At 46.3% G+C, this 18824-nt stretch overlaps 2 protein-coding genes across 2 annotated transcripts in view; both read right to left on the reverse strand.

Annotated features, from left to right (window-relative positions):
- Positions 1-6624, reverse strand: part of TNK1 (tyrosine kinase non receptor 1) — a 30738-nt gene extending 24114 nt beyond the window's left edge. Inside the window, exon 1 of the mRNA XM_060684693.2 lies at positions 6089-6624. The gene's annotated coding sequence lies outside the window, so the exon portion shown is untranslated. The remainder of the gene's footprint in view (positions 1-6088) is intronic.
- Positions 6625-11650: 5026 nt separating this feature from the next.
- Positions 11651-17547, reverse strand: TMEM95 (transmembrane protein 95). The gene is made up of 7 exons (XM_034404709.3): positions 17254-17547; positions 16356-16412; positions 16111-16191; positions 15012-15032; positions 13783-13863; positions 13361-13448; positions 11651-12068 (listed from the first exon to the last, which is right to left on the reverse strand). The coding sequence occupies exons 1-7, from the start codon at positions 17513-17515 to the stop codon at positions 12035-12037; spliced, it is 624 nt and encodes a 207-aa protein (XP_034260600.3). The 5' UTR covers positions 17516-17547; the 3' UTR covers positions 11651-12034.
- Between the last annotated feature and the right edge of the window lie 1277 nt (positions 17548-18824).

The raw sequence follows: 18824 nt of genomic DNA on the forward strand, positions 1-18824 counted from the left end.
GTGAATATAGAATGCCTATCATAATTAAAAAGAAATATATTTAAAGCTCTAACTCCTATTATCTTTATTGAGTCTGATCCTGAAAATATTGCAACACTTCTGGTGGCAAGCAGTTCCGCTGGTTAATTGTCCTCACTCTTAGGAAGTTTCTCCTTTAATTCCAGGTTGCTTCTCTCCTTGATGACTTTCCATCCGTTGCTTCTTGTCCTGCCTTCAGGGGCTTTGGAGACTAGGTGGAAACCCCCCCCTCCTTTGGGGCAGCCCCTCAGATATTGGAATGCTCCTATCACGTCCCCCCCCCCAGTCCTTCTTTTCATTAAAAGTAGACATATCCAGTTCCTGCAACCGTTCTTCGTCTGTTTTAGTCTCCAGGCCTTTAATCATCTTAGTTGCTCTTCTCTGCACTTTTTTCCAAACTCTCAACCTCTTTTTTGTAATTATTATTATTGTTTATTGGTTCGATATTATATGCTGCCCTTCTCCGGAGACTCAGGGCAGCTTACAATGCGTTAAGCAATAGCCTTCATACTTTTCTATATACCTGCTTAGTAGGGCTTTCGGGGACCCCCTAAGCGGTGTTTTTTTTTATATAAAGTCAGCTTATTGCCCCCACAATCCGGGTCCTCATTTTACCTACCTCGGAAGGATGGAAGGCTGAGTCAACCTTGAGCCTGGTGAGATTTGAACTTGCAGTAATTGCAGGCAGCTGGTGTTACTTAACAGCGCTTTAGTCTGCTGCGCCACCAAGGCTCAAGGTTGTAATGTGGTATTTGGTGTGTACGTGTGTGTGCATATCTGTCTGTCTGTCTGTCTGTCTATCTATCTATCAGAGAAGAGTAACAAAGAGGATGAGGGGACTGGAGGTTCAAAGATACGATGAACAATTGCAGGAACTGAGCATGGCTAGTCCAGTGAAGAGAAGGACCAGGGGAGACAGGAGAGCAGCCTTCCAATATTTGAGGGGCTGCCCCAGAGAGGAGGAAGGGGGTCAATCTGTTTTCCAAGGCACCTGAAGGCCAGACAAGGAATAATAGATGGAAACAGATCAAGGAGAGATTCAACCTAGAAATAAGGAGGAATTTTCTGATAGTGAGAACCATCAACCGATGGAACAGAAGTTGCCTTCGGAAGTTGTGGGAGCTTCATCCCTGGAGGCTTTCAAGAAGAGACTGGACTGCCACCGGTCAGAAATGGTGGAGGGTCTCCTGCTTGGGTGGGGGGTTGAACTAGATGACCCATAAGGTCCCTTTCAACTCTTAATTTGTTAATATCTATCTACCTACCTACCTACCTCCTACCTCTATCTATCATCTACCTACCTACCTACCTCTCTCTCTACCTACCTCTCTCTCTACCTACCACCTACCTATCTACCTCCTACCTCTATCTATCTATCATCTACCTACCTACCTACCTACATCTATCTATCTATCTACCTACCTACCTCCTACCTCTATCTATCTATCTATCTATCTATCTATCTATCTATCTATCTATCTATCTATCTATCTACCTACCTACCTACCTACCTACATCTATCTATCTATCTATCTATCTATCTATCTATCTATCTATCTATCTATCATCTATCTATCTATCTATCTACCTATCTATCTATCTATCTATCTATCTATCTATCTATCTATCTACCTACCTACCTACCTACCTACATCTATCTATCTATCTATCTATCTATCTATCTACCTACCTACCTACCTACCTACCTACCTACCTACCTACCTACCTACCTACCTACCTATCTATCATCTCTTGTAAGTAAACCCCCACACACAAAATATGGTACAATGTGGCTTTTTTAGAAGCCTCGTGGCCGCCATCTTTTCCTTTTTTGACCCTATTCCCTTCTCCCATTACCCAGCCTTCTGAGCCTATCCCCCCCACCCCTAATTTCCCGCATGGGAGCCCCCCTCCCCAGTAAAGTCTTCCCAGCCAGATGCAAACATCCAGCAGGGTCATTTGGTCATATTGACACACCGGATACCTTGTGTGGGTTTGTGTGGGGAGGGGGTCCTCAGCTGTCTTTGTGAAGAGGCTGCCAGAGGCCCCACCCCTGCCTTGAGTCCCTGTATGAAAAACAGACCAGCCACCCTCTCTCGCGAGTGGGGTGGGGGGGCTGTCCTACCTCTCTCCATAGGGCTGGGGGCCTGCTAAAAAAAAACCCATTTCTTTTTCCAAGATTGGATACAGCAAGAATGAGGAGGGGGCTGCCCCCAGAGGGGTGGGGGTCTTTCTCCTGATAGCCCTGGCAGCTGGCACTGGCCCATCGCCCTTAGATCCATCCTTTCACCCCCACCCCCATGGGAGGAGTCCTTAGTCCAAGCCACCGAGGGGACCCACAAGTGTCTCAGCTGGGCATCTCTGCCAAGTGGGCAACCCCCCCCCGCCCCATTGCAAAGGCTGCCCTCACCCAATCCTCTGCCCCACCCCCCTTGCCAGAAACTGCCAGGGAAGGGGAGGCATTAGCTGGCTGTTAAGGGGGCTTTTCCACTGGGGCCCCTGCAGGTTTGCAAATGAAAAGGAATTTAATCCCGCTAATTTTTTTTTTTAAAAAACCCCCAGGGGATCATTTGGCTCTGCAGGAGGCATAAGAGCCCCCCCAGAGCCCCTCCTGATGCCAGGGCTTTTCCATGCATTTCCTGTAATCCGGCATCATAGAATCAGAGTTAGGGGTCTCTCAAGGACATCTAGTCCAACCCCCTGTTCATGCAAGACCCACTAAGGATCGGAGACTTCAACTCCCAGAATTGGAGCGACAGATATTCTCTTTTGGCAAGCCTCCCAGAATTCCCCAGCGAGAGTGCTTTAAGCTGGGTGGACTTCGACTCCCAGAATTCCCCAGCCAACTTTTCTTAAATCGGATGGACTTCAAATCCCAAAATTCCCCAGCCTGCATGCTTTAAGATATCTGGACTTCGACTCCCAGAATTCCCCAGCCAGCATACTTTAAGATGTCTGGACTCCAATTCCCAGAATTCCTTAGCCAGCTGTGCTTTAAGACGTCTGGACTCAAATTCCCAGAATTCCCCAGCTATCATAGATGTCTGGACTCCAATTCCCAGAAATCCCCAGACATCATAGATGTCTGGCCTCAAACTCCTAGAATTCCCCAGCCAGCCATGCTTTAAGATGTCTGGACTCGAATTCCCAGAATTCCCCAGCCATCATAGACGTCTGGACTCCCATTGATCCACATATAATCTCTTCAGTTTTCCCTTTCACAAAAACCGTCCTCAGGATGATTTCGTCAACCAGATTCTTCTGTTGTCTTGACTCATTTCATTTCATTTATTTATTTATCACAATTTAGGATCCTCCCGTCTCCCTCCCAGAAATGCTGCACCCAAAAAAAAAAAAAAAAAGGCATTAAAAACATAAAAACGAGGCGTGAAAGATTTAAAGTAGAGGCAAGGGGCGTTAAAATTTGACGTGAAAAGTGAATTTTTGCCACCGCAAAGGGTCAGAAAAATCACAAGAAACTGGCGCAGGCCGTCCTCGATTTAACGGCCATTCATTTAGCGACCGAAGTTGCGACAGCCGCGGAGAAAGCGACTTACAACCAGTTCTCGCATTTACAACCGTCATTAGAGTTTCCCTAAAGTCACGTGATCAAAATTCGGACGCGGGGCCAACCGACTCGTATTTATGACGGTCGTCGCATCCCGGGGTCACGTGATCCTCTTTTGACACCTTCTGACAAGCCAGGTCCATGGGGGAGGGGGGAAGGGGGGAAACGCCAGTTTTGCTTAACGACCGTGTGACTAACTTAATAGCGACTCATTTAACAACTGCCTGAGTCACTTTACAACGTGTTATTAACCGAACTGCAGTGATTTGCTTAAGAAGCCTGGCAAAAATTGGATGCAACTCAACTTAATAACCAACTTGGTGAAGAACAAAAATTCTGGGCCCAATTTTGGTCGTAAAACGAGGACTCCCTGTGGTTCCTTTTCTGCCTAGGACTATTTATTATGTGTCGGAGCACAACTTTGGCTGGCTACAGATTCCTGATTTTTGGCTGCGCCTATACAAGGTGTCCTCCACTTACGACAGTCCGTTTAGTGACCGTTTGAAGTTACGACAGCACTGAAAAAAGGGACTTAGGTCCGTTTTTCACTCTTACAACCGTTGTAGCATTCCCATGGCCATGGGAACAAAATTCAGACTCTTAGCAACTGACTCGTACTTATGACGTTTGCAGTGTCCCGGGGGCACACGATCCCCTTTTGCGACCACCTGACAAGCAAAATCCAGGGGGAAACCAGATTCACTTAACAACTGGGTTACTCACTTAACAACGGCAGCGATTCACTTAACATCTGTGGCAAGAAAGATTGTAAAACAGGGCTAAAATTCACTTAACAACTCTCTACTTAGCAACATAAATTTGGGCCTCACTTGTGGTCGTACGTCGAGGACTATCTATGTACAGTGTAACTCTCTCCTTTCCACATGTTCAATACCAGACAATCTTTTGAATAAGCATCATCATTATTATTTTTTTAATTATGGAATGATTAATTGAATTAACCAATGGAACTGCTTGCTACCAGAAGTTGTGGATGCTGCATCCCTGGAGGTTTTCAAAAAAACCAGAGTGGACAACCATTTGACCAGGATGATATAAGGTCTCCTGCCTTGAGGAGAGGGCTGGACCTACGACCTCAACTGAGCCCAAAGCCTCCGTTACTAAACGAGACAGTTGTTACGTGAATTTTTGCCCCATTTACAACGTCATTAATTCAATCACTGCAGTGGTTAAGTTAGTTACAGCGTTATTTTAAATGACTCCTGCTTTCCCCGTTGATTTTGCTCGTCGGCAGGTCGCCAAAGGGGATCCCCGGGGACACTGCGACGGTCATAAATACGAATCAGATGCCAAGCGTCCCAATTTTAACCCACAAGACGCCGCAACAGTCAGAAGCGTGAAAAATGATCATGTCCCTTTTTTTTTTCCAGTGCCGTTGTAACTTCAAACGGTCACTAAACGAACTGCCGTAAGTCAAGGACACCCTGTGTAGGAGACCTCCGAGGTCCGTTCTAGCCATTTAGGACTCTATGGTGTAAGCCGAATATTGTTGAATTTTTCAGGCGGGGGAGAGAGAGAGCTTCAAAGGGATCTCTGACCTCATCAGCCGCTGATCAAAAAAGATCTCCGGGATCAAAAAAAAGTCTTCCCTGAGTCGGCCTCGGTTGTCCCCATCTGCGAAATGGGCACAAGCCCCAGGCCGAATCGGCGCAGAGAAAGACAAATATTACAAACCCAGGGCAGGGGAAATTAAAGGAGTGCGTTGTGGAGGTGTATGTGTCACGAAAAAGTTAATATACAACTCCGAAGGCGCCTTGGGGGAGCTGGCACGGGGCCAAGGCCGGAGTCACCCACGGAAGAACCTGGGGGTGGGCTGGCGGGGGAGAAGGAATGTCTACATTTGTGCCTCCTTCCCCTTGCAAAAACAGGGCTTTTATTTGGCCCTGATAATGATTACCTGCCACGCCAGGTGAGCCAACGCTCCAAAACTTTTTTTTCCCCCTGCCTGGAAAAAAAAATCCTGGGTGGAAAAGGAGACGGGGAGGGGAAAGGGGGGGGGAGAGACCAGAGGGGAAGGGAAGGGGTGCAGAACTGCTGGGGGGGAAAAAATCCCAACGCAGAACCAGAAGCCAAGCGGACAGATTTAATTTCTTAATTAAGAAATTTAGAGATCAAACGGAGGAAGGGAGGGAGGAAGAAAAAGAAAGAAGGAAGGAAGGAAGGAAGGAAAAAAGAGGGAGGGGAGGGAGGGACGAAGGAAGGAGATATAGGTTAGATTTATTTATTTATTTAGCGTATGGCTGGTCACACACAATATTAAAACACTTCATTTTTACAGGTTAAAACAATTAAAAACAATTTTAAAAAAGCAGTAAGAGGTTAGAAAGAAAGAAGGAAAGAAGGAAGGAGGGAGGAAGGAAGGAAGGAAGAGCACACAGCTGTCCGGAGAAAGCGGGAAAGGACCCCCCCCCTCTTTGGAAGTTTTGGGAGACTTCTATACCCCCCCACCCCCAAATTCTCTGCCCCCCAAGTCCCGCTCACCTGCGATCCGCGGAGAGAGTTTCGCTCCGTCTGTTGTGGCAGCCGAAGCTGCTTTCTTTTCTTCTGTCTCTCTCTCTTTCTTTCCTTCCTTCCTTCTTTCCTTCCTTCCTTCCTTCCTGGACGGGCAGCCAAGGAAGGCGGGCGGCTCCCCCACGCCTCCCCCGCGCCTCACCTGGCCGCCAGGTGGGAGGAGGCGGAGGCGGGGTTGGGCAGGGACAAGCTGCCCGCCCGGGGCCGCCGGGACTTCCCACCTGCGTGGGACAGGTGAGGCGCCACGCAGGTGGGGAAAAAAAATCCCGCTGGCCAGCAGGTCACTTTCCCCCCCACTCCTCCCACGGTGGTCTCTCTCTCTCTCTCTCTCTCTCTCTCTCTGGAGACCCCCGGACCTGTGCGTGGGTGTTTTTTGCGCGTTTGTGTCTTATTTGTCTGTGTGTTTTTGGGTGCTCGCGTGTCTTTTTGCCCTGCGTGGTGTTTTTTCTTTGTCTTGCTGAGGGTCGACTTGGATGGCTGATGGATGGATGGCGCTGCGAGGGTCTGGGGGCTGCGGGAAGCCGGCGGAGAGAGGATGCGGGAGGGCTGGGTGGGCGCCGGGGAAATTAGAATAGAATAGAATAGAATATTGGAATGAAGAGAAGAGAAGAGAAGAGAAGAGAAGAGAAGAGAAGAGAAGAGAAGAGAAGAGAAGAGAAGAGAAGAGAAGAGAAGAGAAGAGAAGAGAATAAAGAAAATATGGAATGGAATGGAATGGAATAGAATAGAATATTGGAATGAACAGGAGAGGAGAGGAGAGGAGAGGAGAGAAGAAGAGAAGAGAAGAGAAGAGAAGAGAAGAGAAGAGAAGAGAAGAGAAGAGAAGAGAAGAGAAGAGAAGAGAAGAGAAGAGAAGAGAAGAGAAGAGAAGAGAAGAGAAGAGAAGAGAAAGAAAATATGAAATAGAATAGAATAGAATAGAATAGAATAGAATAGAATAGAATAGAATAGAATAGAATAGAATAGAATAGAATAGAATAGAATATTGGAATGAACAGGAGAGGAGAGGAGAGAAGAAGAGAAGAGAAGAGAAGAGAAGAGAAGAGAAGAGAAGAGAAGAGAAGAGAAGAGAAGAGAAAGAAAATATGAAATAGAATAGAATAGAATAGAATAGAATAGAATAGAATAGAATAGAATAGAATAGAATAGAATATTGGAATGAAGAGTAGAGGAGAAGAGAAGAGAAGAGAAGAGAAGAGAAGAGAAGAGGAGAGAAGAGAAGAGAAGAGAAGAGAAGAGAAGAGGAGAGGAGAGGAGAGGAGAGGAGAGGAGAGGAGAGGAGAGGAGAGGAGAAGAGAAGAGAAGAGAAGAGAAGAGAAGAGAAGAGAAGAAAATATGGAATGGAATGAAATAGAATAGAATAGAATTAGAATAACAGAGTTGGAAGGGACCTGGGAGGTCTTCTAGTCCAACCCCCTGCTTAGGCAGGAAACCCTCCACCACTTCAGACAAGTGGTTATCCAACATCTTCTTAAAAATTGGGGAGATTTGCCCCTCGATTGGGTTTCAGGACGTGGGGCTTCTTCTCACCCCCTTCTCCCCACCCAGAGCCTGGCACTCAGATGCCCTTCTCCAAAAAGCCACATGCCCGCCCCCTACATGCCGCCCCTCCCCAATTTACACAGCTGGAACTTGGCTGTAGTTGCGGGGCAAGGAGGGAGGGGGCTCATAACACCGGGGGGGGGGTTGGTTGGTGGGGAGGGGTCCATGGCTAGCAACCGTGCCCTAACTCACCAGCTTGCAACTGTGTCCTGCCCGCTCGCCCTTGTATCTTTTTTAATATATCTATATATTTATATATCTATCTATCTATATATTATTTATACATTTTTCTTTAGTAAACATCAAAACTCAATATCTGCCTGAACAGTGTGTTGTCTGGGTACAGTTAGTTTTGAAAAAGAATACTCATAACAACAACAATATTCATAACATTGATCATAATCACATAAAAATAATAGTAAATATTATTTAGTTAGTTAATAGTTAATAATATAATATTATTTGCTTATCCATAGGCCATCACTGTACACCAGTAGTTAATCATTCTCTTAAACTTCCGAGTTTCTCGCTTCTCTTTCTGTCAACTAACCATAGATAAAACGAGTTCCACGATAAAAAAAAATTAAAAATTCTGTTTTTTCCTTCTCCTTTCTTTTGAGCGTTAATCTATCCATCTCTGCGCATTCTAATATATTTTTTTAAAATTACACTTTCCTCTGTAGGGATGTCTTCATTTTTCCACTGTTGTGCAAACACAATTCTTGCTGCTGTTAACACATGTAAAAATTAAATATGTATTCCCTTTATTGTATTTTTCTGGCAAAAATAACCAACAAGAATATTTCTGGTTCTGCTCGCCCTTATCTCTTTTGGACCCACCGTGGGGCACGAAAGCCCAAAAATGTGGGGCTTTCTTTTCCCACTTCCGGTCGCCATCTTGACTTTTTTGACACCCCCCCCCCCCCGCCCTATTTGGATGCTTTCAGGTGAAGGAGCCCTTTGGGTTTTTTCCTGCATAAAATGCAATTTGTGGTGCTTTGCATAAAACTCTTTGGACGGCTTTGATTGACATTGGAGCCCTGCTGTGCCCCTCCCCCCCACAGCTCTGGCCCCTCCCCTTTGGGGGTCTTGTCTGGGGCTCAAGGAGAGAGCCCCCCCATGGCTGTTGCAATGGAGGGGAGGTGGGGGGGCTTGTTCCCCAAATATTGGCCTGCAAATCATTACCTGGCACTCTAAATCCAGGGATTTAGTGCTCTGCTTTTAATACCTGTTGGTATACAGGTAATCCTCAATTTACATCCATTCATTTAGTGAACGCTCGAACTTACAATGGCACCGGAAAAAAAATGGGGCTATTTTTCACACTTAACGACCGTTACAGCATCCCCGTGGTCAAGGGATCAGAATTCAGACCCTTGGCAACTGACTCGTATTTATGACGGACGTAGTGTCCCGAAGTCATGTCGTCTCCTATTGTGGCCTTCTAAACCAGTAAAAGTCCAGAGGGAAGGTGGAGTCACTTAACAACGAAGTTACTCACTTATCGACGGCGGGTGATTCGCTTCACAACCGTGTCAAGAAAGGTCGTAATAGAGAGCAGAATTCACTTTCACAACTCTCTCGCTTAGCAATGGAAATGCTCCTGCTTGGGCTCCTGCAAGCTCCCTTACAACTCTGTTATTGTTATTCTGCTATTCTTTTTTCCTTCCTTCCTTCCTTCCTTCCTTCCATCCTTCCTTCCTTCCTTCCTTCCTTCCTTCCTTCCTTCTTCCTTCCTTCCTCCTTCCTTCCTTCCTTCCTTCCTTCCTTCTTCCTTCTTCCTTCCTTCCTCCTTCCTTCCTTCTTCCTTCCTTCCTTCCTTCCTTCCTTCCTGTTGGACTAGATGATGTCCAAGCTCTCTTCCAGCTCTGTTATTCTTCTATTCTTTTTCCTTCCTTCCTTCCTTCCTTCCTTCCTTCCTTCCTTCCTTCCTTCCTTCCTTCCTTCCTTCCTGTTGGACTAGATGACGTCCAAGCTCTCTTCCAGCTCTGCTATTATTATTCTGCTATTCTTTTTTCCTTCCTTCCTTCCTTCCTTCCTTCCTTCCTTCCTTCCTTCCTTCCTTCCTTCCTTCCTTCCTTCCTGTTGGACTAGATGACGTCCAAGCTCTCTTCCAGCTCTGCTATTATTATTCTGCTATTCTTTTTTCCTTCCTTCCTTCCTTCCTTCCTTCCTTCCTTCCTTCCTTCCTTCCTTCCTTCCTTCCTTCCTTCCTTCCTTTGGGTTGGACTAGATGACCTCCAATCTCCCTTCCAGCTCTGTTATTTTGGGCTCAATTGTGGACTGCCTGTATATTCTGCGCAACGGTTTGACTTAGAATAGAATAGAATAGAATTCTTTATTGGCCAAGTGTGATTGGACACACAAGGAATTTGTCTTTGGTGCGTACGCTCTCAGTGTACATAAAAAGACAAGATACATGCATCAAGAATCATAAGGTACAACGCTTAATGATAGTCACTGGGTACAAATAAGCAATCAAATATTAATATAAATGTAAGGATATCAGCAACAAGGTTACAGTCTTAAAGTCCTTAGTGGAAGGAGATGGGTGGTGGCAACGATGAGAAGATTAATAGTAGCGCAGACTTAGTAAATAGTTTGACAGTGTTGTGGGAATTAGTTGTTCAGCAGAGTGATGGCATTCAGGAAAAAACTGTCCTTGTGTCTAGTTGTTCTGGTGTGCAGTGCTCTATAGTTGTTTTGAGTGTAGGAGTTGAAACAGTTGATGTCCAGGAGGATGCGAGGGGTCTGTAGATATTTTCCCAGCCCTCTTTTTGACTCGTGCAGGATCCAGGTCCTCCATGGAAGGCAGGTTGGTAGCCATGGTTTTTTCTGCAGTTCTAATGATCCTCCGAAGTCTCTGTCTCTGCCTTGTTGGGTTGCAGAGCCAAACTTAGAGAACTGGAAGCCTTAAAAACCAGCAAGCTAAACGGTTCCTAGATTCGGTGGCATTGCAGCCGCTCACACCGACAAGCCCCAGCTGTGCGGTTTCGACCCAGGTCGGTTGTGCGGTGCGCCGGTTTATCCCTTGCCAAGCCTGAGCCCAGGATTTGGCTGTTTGTTTCTGCCACCCACGCAAATCGCTCCAAGCCACGGACAAGAGAGCTGTGCTGACACACCGTCTGCATCACAAACGCATCACAAACACGGAAGGGTTGTCAAAATTCAGCTGGGCACACGCCACGGGGGGGGCCCCTCCAGAGGTCCTCCATCCGTGGCGAGGCCGGGCTTGTTCACATCCCTGCTCTGCCAACTCCACCCTTGCACGCCCGGCGTGAACAAAGTTGTGTTTGCTCGGAGATGTTCACACACACGTGTCTTTTCTTTTGGTGTTAGCACCTGTTTTTTTTTTATATATATTATTTTAATTATGAACGGAATGTAATTTTATTTGATGATTTTATATTTCATCTGACTTATTTTATTGGCTGATTTTACTAGTATGATTGTATTGTCTTATATCTTATTTTACTTTTTAATATTTAATTTCACTGGCCATCACTTTATTTTATTGCTTTTTTAGTTTTGTTATTATTATCGTGTTGTGTTGCGTTGTGTTGCATTGTTTTGTGTTGCTCTAAAGTTGGGAGCTTCATCCCTGGAGGTTTTCAAGAAGAGACTGGAATGGTGTAAGGTCTCCTGTTTGAGCAGGGGTTTGGACTAGAGGATCTCCAAGGCCCCTTCCAACACTGTTATTCTAATAATTAACCAGTGGAACTCCTTGCCACCAGATGTTGTGGGTGCTCCATGCCTGGAGGTTTTAAAGAAGAGACTGGACAGTCACTTGTCTGGAATGGTGTAAGGTCTCCTGTTTGAGCAGGGGGTTGGACTAGAGGACCTCCAAGGCCCCTTCCAACTCTGTTATTCTGTTATTTTATTTTACTTTTTAAATTTAATTTCGTATTTTATTTTACAAAACGACCGCAAGTGCGGTTGTAACTTCGAACGTCCCTAAATGAACAGGTTGCAAGAAGAGAAAAACCTCTATTTTACCAGTATGTTTATTATTTTCTTTATTAAATTTTGATGCTGTCCGTTCTTCCCCTTACGAGGTGACGACTCCCAAAGTTATAAAACCAGGAAAAAGAATTAAAACACGGACAGTCATCCAGGTGAGAAAGATTGCTTCAAATATGAAACAATGGCCAATTTAATTCAATCCTAAAAACTCATTTTTTTAAAAAAAATATATACTTTTTAAAAAAATATACACGCATGACTGTTTGTGTAAATACAGCCAGCTCTCTCGGTGGGAAAGGTTACAGAGCTCATGTTCTTGCCCGCCCATTTTCCACGTCTCCTCCCTCTTACACGCTTGCTGCTGGCGTGCCTAAGGACACATAAAAGATTACGAATTTTCTCCCTGTCTTCTTATTTTCTTCCAACCTCAGGACGGAACCGAAACCTGCAAAGATAAAAAGGAAAAAAACAAAAGAAAAATTTCTGTCCAGACAATCCATTTTTAGTGACCTGTTTTTGGAAGGTGATTCATGCTACACGTATGTCAAACATGCCACGTGCCACTCTCTGCAGGCATTTCCCAGAATCCCCTGCTCGGTGCTAGCTCAGAATTCTGGGAAATTACTCCCGACACACTGGGGTTGGTGGGGGTAGGATGCTGCGGTGGGTACGGGTAGTCCTCGACTTACGCCCACAATCGACGCAGAGCGAGACATATTAAAAGTGAGTTTTGCCCCGTGTTACGACCTTTCTTGCCTCCGTCGTTAAGCGAATCACTGCAGGGGTTAAGGTAGCAACACGGGGATGAAGTCCTCGGCTTACGACCCCGATGGAGCGAAGCGACACAGTTGTTAAAACGAAATTTTTTTTCCTGTTTTCTCGTCTTTCTAGTCTAGCCACCGTTGTTAAACGAATCACTGCGCTTGTTCTGTTAGTGACGTGGTCGTTAAGGGAATCTGGCTGCCCCGTTGACTTTACCCGTCAGACGGTCACCAAAGGGGATCGCGTGACAGCCCCCCCCGGGGACGCCGTGACCTTCATAAAGTATGAGTCAGGTGCCAACGGGGACGGTGCAAAGGTGTGAAAATTGATAAGTCAGTTGTTTTTCAGCCCTGTTGTTACTTTGAACAGTCACTAAATGAGGTGTTGTAAGTCGAGGACTATCGGTACAAAGAAGAGACCCCATTTGGACGAGGGGGTGATCCTTAAACCCAGTTAGGATGACTAAAGAGATAAATTATGCAGTGTTTGTCAACCACGGGAAGTTTAAGGTAGGTGGACTTCAACTCCCAGAATTCCCCAGGCCTGGGGGATTCTGGGAGTTGAAGTCCACCCATCTTAAATTTAAGATTGTGATCATTGGATTCACCAAAGACTTGGGCTGTATTCACACAACCCACTGAAACACAAGCTAGCCAACATTGTTTGAGCCAAGCCAATCTTTTTCAAACTGGACTGCTTGCAAATGGGTGGACTACAACTCCCAGCATGCCGGCTGGGGAATTCTGGGAATTGAAGTCCTTTAATCTCCAAGTGGCCACGTTTGAAAAAGGCTAACCATTGTTTCGGCCAAGCCAGGATTCTACAAACTTTGACCTGCCGTATAGGTGTCGAGACAAAGTTTTGGGGTTTATCCAAGAGGGGTTTGTTTCCATGGTGCCATGGAAAAGCCCCTTCCCCATTCAGCCCCCCCACCTCCGGCCATCTGCCCCTCCTTTCCCGGGGACGTCCACTCACTCTACTACACAGGAGACCAATCCGAGAAAGAAGCAGGACCCAGAAATGTAGAGGCACAGCTGGATGATCTTTGGCAACCCCTGGTATTCTGTGGGGCAGAAGAGAAGCAGACAGGCTGGAGAGGTTGGAGGGGAAGGAAAGGAGGCAGGAATTGAGGGCAGTGGTCCCAGAGAGCGGGGATTCACCGCACTCTTAGCATTTGTGCAGCCGAGCCACCGTTCATCGGCGGAACTCCCCGCCACAAGATTTGTGTATTAGAGCAGCAGAGAGGGAGGGAGAACAACCCCTTAGAAGAGGCTTAAGGAGGGGGGTGGAAATGGGAGGAAAGTGGGAGAACTGGAGAGGCTCGGCCAGGGAGGGAGGGTCCTGCTTCCCACCCCCCAGGGGGTCAAGAGAGAAAAGAGGCGGGGCCAGCCCCTCACCTGGATAGCAGGTCCTCATATCCCAACAGCGAATCTCCGCCCGGCGACAGGTAGAACAATTGAAGAGAGAGGCCACCACATCTGGAGGAAGGAACCCACAAAGGGATGATAGTTTACCACCACAAAGAGACACAACATTTCGATTTTGCATGGCAGGCTGGAGGATTCTGGGAATTGAAGTCCACCCGTCTTAAAAAGTGGCCATGTTTGGAGACCCCTGATTTGAATCCCAGCAGGGCAAAAAAGTCAAAATGGCAGCCGTACGTAAAAAATTAGACGTGGTTTGGCACAAACGTGAGGGCCGTTTTGACCTCTTCTGACCTCCTTGGAGTCCTAAATCAGTTTCACAGGCCTCACTGTGATAAAAATGAATTCTTCTAGCTTCTCTCTTCCTCTTTTCTGCCAGAGCTATAACAATATTTGTTTTCCTAGGTCATACAGTCCTCAACTTACGACCATCCATTTAGCGACCGTTACAACACTGCCGAAAAATGTAACTGACGACCATTTTTTCACACTTACGACCGTCGTGGACATCCCCGCGGTCACCCGATCAAAATTCAGACGATCGGCAACTGACTCACGTTTACGACCGTCGCAGTGTAACACCGATGGCAAGAAAAAGGATAAAAGGGGGAAAATTTCATTTAACAAATGTGCTGCTTCGCTCAATTGTGGTCGTAAGTCGAGGACTATCTAATAATAATTAATAATAATAATAATTATTATTATTATTATCTTTTATTCATTAAATACAAAACTCAGTCAACTGATCATTTAAACTGAGTTTCATGTTTAATGAATAAAAGTAAATTATTATTACTATCATTATTAGTAGTATTATTTGTATTATCCGTATTATTATTATTATACTTTTATTCATTAAACATGAAACTCAAGTCAACTGAACATTTAAAAATGTATCACAAATATTATTGACTGGCACTGATGGTTATTATTATTATTATTATTATTATTATTATTATTATTTGTATTTGTATTTGTATTTGTATTTGTATTTGTATTTGTATTATTTGTATTTATATTATTATTATTTGTATGATTATTATTTTACACCTTTCTGCCCCCATCCCTAACGGCAGCTTACCGGAACTTAAAAATGCAAAACACAAACACCAATGCAATTAAAATGAAAATTGGCCTTTTAAGATTAATTGCTGGTCATTAAAATAATTATCCGTCCGAGGGTTTTCAGGAGGAAAACTTACGACAGGCAGGTGGACACAGAGCTAGAGAGAGAGAGAAGAGAGAGAAGAAAAATCACATAAAAATGAAAGCAGAGATAGATTTCCCCAAACAAATATCCCCCAGATAATGAAAAATTCAGAGCAAACCTTTGTCTGATAATTATTGAGGACTAGATCCTTGTGTGATTTGCAAAACTTTCCAGGACGAAAGACGCTTTGGGAATTCGGGTGTGCTGTTGTTGCACATTTATTGTGTTAAAATCAATTAATTGAATTTATATGCTGCCCGTCCCACGCCATCCAAAATGACAGCCGGACAAATACTTTGATGTCTCTCCATTATCCAATACTCCTAATCTATCTATTATTATTTCTTTGAATTTTATTTTATTTTTTTAAATCCTCCCTTCGTAATAAGTAACTCCTGGGACTGTAAGATCCTTTCGTCCCGAGAGTCAACGCCCTTTTGCAGACAGGATCCCCAAATGTCAAGATCAGAAGGAACCCTCGAGGTCATCCAGCCTGACCCCGCCCTGCCAGCTCAGCTCCCTCTCTGAGGAAGGTCCCACGATGCAAACCCTTCTGCGCCCAAGCCCCGGATTTGATGCTAGTTGTAAAACACAGGCAGTCCTCGACTTACAACCGTTCATTTAGTGACCGTTCAAAGTTACAACGGCACTGAAAAAACGAGCTACATTTCACACTTAATGACCCTGTGGCCACGTCATCAAAATTCAGACAACTGACTCATTATTTATGATGGTTGCGGCGTGTGACTCACTGAACGACTGCAGTGATCCGCTTAACAACCATTAGCCAAAAAAAAAAAAGGGTTCATTGAAGGGGGCATAGGCAGCCCTCTTGACAACTGTCTCGCTCAGCGACAGAAATCCTGGGCTCGATTGCGGTCGTAAGTCGAGGACTGCCCTTATTTGAAACGGGGCTGCCGAGAGTCCCGTTTGGGGACGTCCCTGGGAGACGATGGGCAGGCTTCTATCCGAACCCGCCTCTCGGTGCCGAGTGCGAAACAGCCCATCTTAAGGAAAGCAGGCAGGCAGACTGACCCCGCCCCCAAGCCAAACCCCGCCCCCCTAAAGACCCCGAGTGCGGATTCTCCCACCTTCTCGGGTCTCGCTTGGGATCTTCACCTCGTGCAGCCAATTCCAAAACTTCGGGAGATCCGTCAAACTTTGCTTTATTTCTAAGGAAAAGAACGGGAGGGGTGGAGTAGTCTTCCAGAGCTTTGGACTACAACTCCCAGCGTCCCCGGCCATGCTCAGAGGCTGCCTGGAGCAATGGATTTAGGGGCCAGCCAGGCCCCTTGAACCCCGGCCGAAGCCCCAGGGGACTCGGGGACTCCCTTACCCATCACTCTGAGCACCCGATGGGCTTTCTCCAGGAGGAGGTCCAGGGCTGCCTCATCTGGGGGCGAGAAGACAGAGAAAGGAGGGGCCTTGTTGTTACGCCGGGGCTGGACCTGTGGGATATCTGCCTGGGGGAGAAAAGTCGGTGGCCCAACCCTATTTGATCCTGAAACCCCAGAACTGGCGTAGGGTGTCAATTCTGTTTGACCCGTCCTACCTCGCAGGGCTGTTGTTACGAGACCCAGCATCCCTTCCAGCTCTATTCTGATTGATTGATGTGGTCTAGGGTCTATCTATCTATCTATCTATCTATCTATCTATCTATCTATCTATCTATCTATTTATTTATTTATTTATTTATTTATTTATTTAGAATTTATATACCGCACCTTCTCCCGAGGGACTCAGGGCGGTGTACAGCCAAATAAAAAAACATACAATACAAACATTAAAAACCATTAAAAAGATATATATATATATATTAATTTGGCCCCCATTTAAAATAACAAACCAATTAAAAATATTTAAAAATATATATATATTAAGCCAGGCCGGTTTTGCTGAAAAAAGAAAGTTTTAAGGGCACGGCGGAAGGCAACGAGGTCTTGAGCAGGGGGGTGGACTAGAGGACCTCTAGGGTCCCCCCCAGCTCTATTCTGATGGATTGATTGATGTTACGACCGACCCGAAAAAAGGGAACTTACGACCTGGATCTGAAGTTCCGACGATTAATGCCCCCCCCCGGCGGATCCAAAAAACCAGGGGTGGGGGGCACATTGGAACCTAAAGCCCCCCCTTCCCCGGTGTAGGGTAACTTCCCTCCTATGGATCTTGTGTGGGGTGCCTCCCCCTCCTTCTCCATCACTCCCCCAGGTTGAAATCCTGGGGTCTCCCTCTACCTAAGGCGAAGTCCCGGACGGCCTTTGACCCCCAGGGGTACTTGGAGCAGCCCCCCCGGCCGAAACGCTCTCGGTAGCGGGCACAGAGGTGGGCAAAACGCATCTTCAGGTTTTTGAACTGATGCCCGCAGTGGAGGCAGCCCTCCGTGGCTCCCCCGGCCAGGAGGAAGAGGAGGAGGATGAGGAAGAGGAGGACGGCTGGGGTGGGTGATGAGCCCCCTTGAAACAGGGACCCCGGGCAGGGGACTGCTGGAGGGCCCATGGGGAGTACCACGTGGGCGGAGCCAGGAAGGGGTGGGCGGGGCCCTGGGGGTTCTCCGGAACCCCGTTTCCATGGTCTGTTTGGCCACGGGTTCTAGAGCTTGCTGTGTCATTTGGGGCTGGCAAGAATCTTAGAATCATAGAAACCATTAAGGCAGGAAGGGACCCTGGAGGTCATCCAGTCTGACCCCCCTTAGGGACCCAAGGCAAGAGTCCTTCTTCTACCACCCCGGACAAATCATTGAATAAATGAAGGGAAGATACAGATATATTTAAGAGATGTTAAATATGGATATATTTATAAACTATATGATATGAGCCATCACTGGAGGCTTCCAAGAAGAGGTTGGACTGCCATCGGTCAGAAATGGGGTAGGGGCTTCCTGCTTGGGCCGGGGGTTAGACTAGATGACCTACAAGGTCCCTTCTGACTCTCGTTATTCTGTAAACTGCCCAGAGTCCCTTGGGAATTGGGCGGCATAGAAATGCGATAAATTAAATTAAATTAAATTAAATGGACATAAATTCTGGGTCTGCTTTTGGTCAGAAAAACTTTACCGGGAGTTTAGCGCCTAGGAAGTCCTCGGGTTATGACCACAACTGAGCTAAGCAAACAGTTGTCAGGTGAATTGTGCCTCATTTCACGACCTTTCTTGCCCCCGTTGCTAAGCGAATCGCTGCAAAGTGTGAAGCGAGACACACCGTTGTTAAATGAATCTGGTTTTCCCCACGGGCTTGGCTCGTGAGAAGGTCGCAAAAGGGGGATCGCACATGATCCCGGGGACGCTGAGATCGTCATCAACACGAGTCAGCTTGCCAAGCATCTTGAATTTTGATCACGTGCCCACGGGGATGCTTCGACGGTCGTACGTGTGAAAAACGGCCATAAAAATCACTGTTTTTCAGTGCCCTTTTAACTTAGAATGGTCACTAAGCGAGCGGTTCTAAGTCAAGGACTGCCTTTCATCTGTGGCTTTTTGCTGGCTTCACGCATTTCGGTTGTTATCTTCAAAGTGATTTTTGTTGTTTGACCACAACAGAAGCTGCGAAGAAGAAGCTGGGCGCCGGCTCTCCCAAATGGTTGAACTGGTTTTCCCACACCGGGTTGGACTAGATGACCCTTGAGGGTGCTTTCCAAAGGGCATAATTCGAGGATTTTTCCCCAATCAGTCTGGCAGAGGAGTTTCCCCAGCCTGTCGGCTCTGTGGCGCCTCGACAATTGACGATTGTGGTGCGGTGTTACTCCACCTTTGCAACTTGAAGTTGGGTGGATTTCAACTCCCAGAATTCCCCAGCCGGCAAGGCCTGAT

The sequence above is a fragment of the Pantherophis guttatus genome, chromosome 4, assembly GCF_059756535.1.
Source record: "Pantherophis guttatus breed Tessera chromosome 4, ASM5975653v1, whole genome shotgun sequence".
Lineage (NCBI taxonomy): Eukaryota > Metazoa > Chordata > Lepidosauria > Squamata > Colubridae > Pantherophis > Pantherophis guttatus.

Coding starts and splice junctions, on each gene's coding strand:
- TMEM95 (XM_034404709.3), bottom strand. CDS start 17,515: ATGGGCCCTCCAGCAGTCCCCTGCCCGGGGTCCCTGTTTCAAGGGGGC. Junction 15,033..16,110: donor CCCAAGCGAGACCCGAGAAG/GTGGGAGAATCC, acceptor CTCTCTCTCTAG/CTCTGTGTCCACCTGCCTGT. Junction 13,449..13,782: donor TATGAGGACCTGCTATCCAG/GTGAGGGGCTGG, acceptor TCTGCCCCACAG/AATACCAGGGGTTGCCAAAG.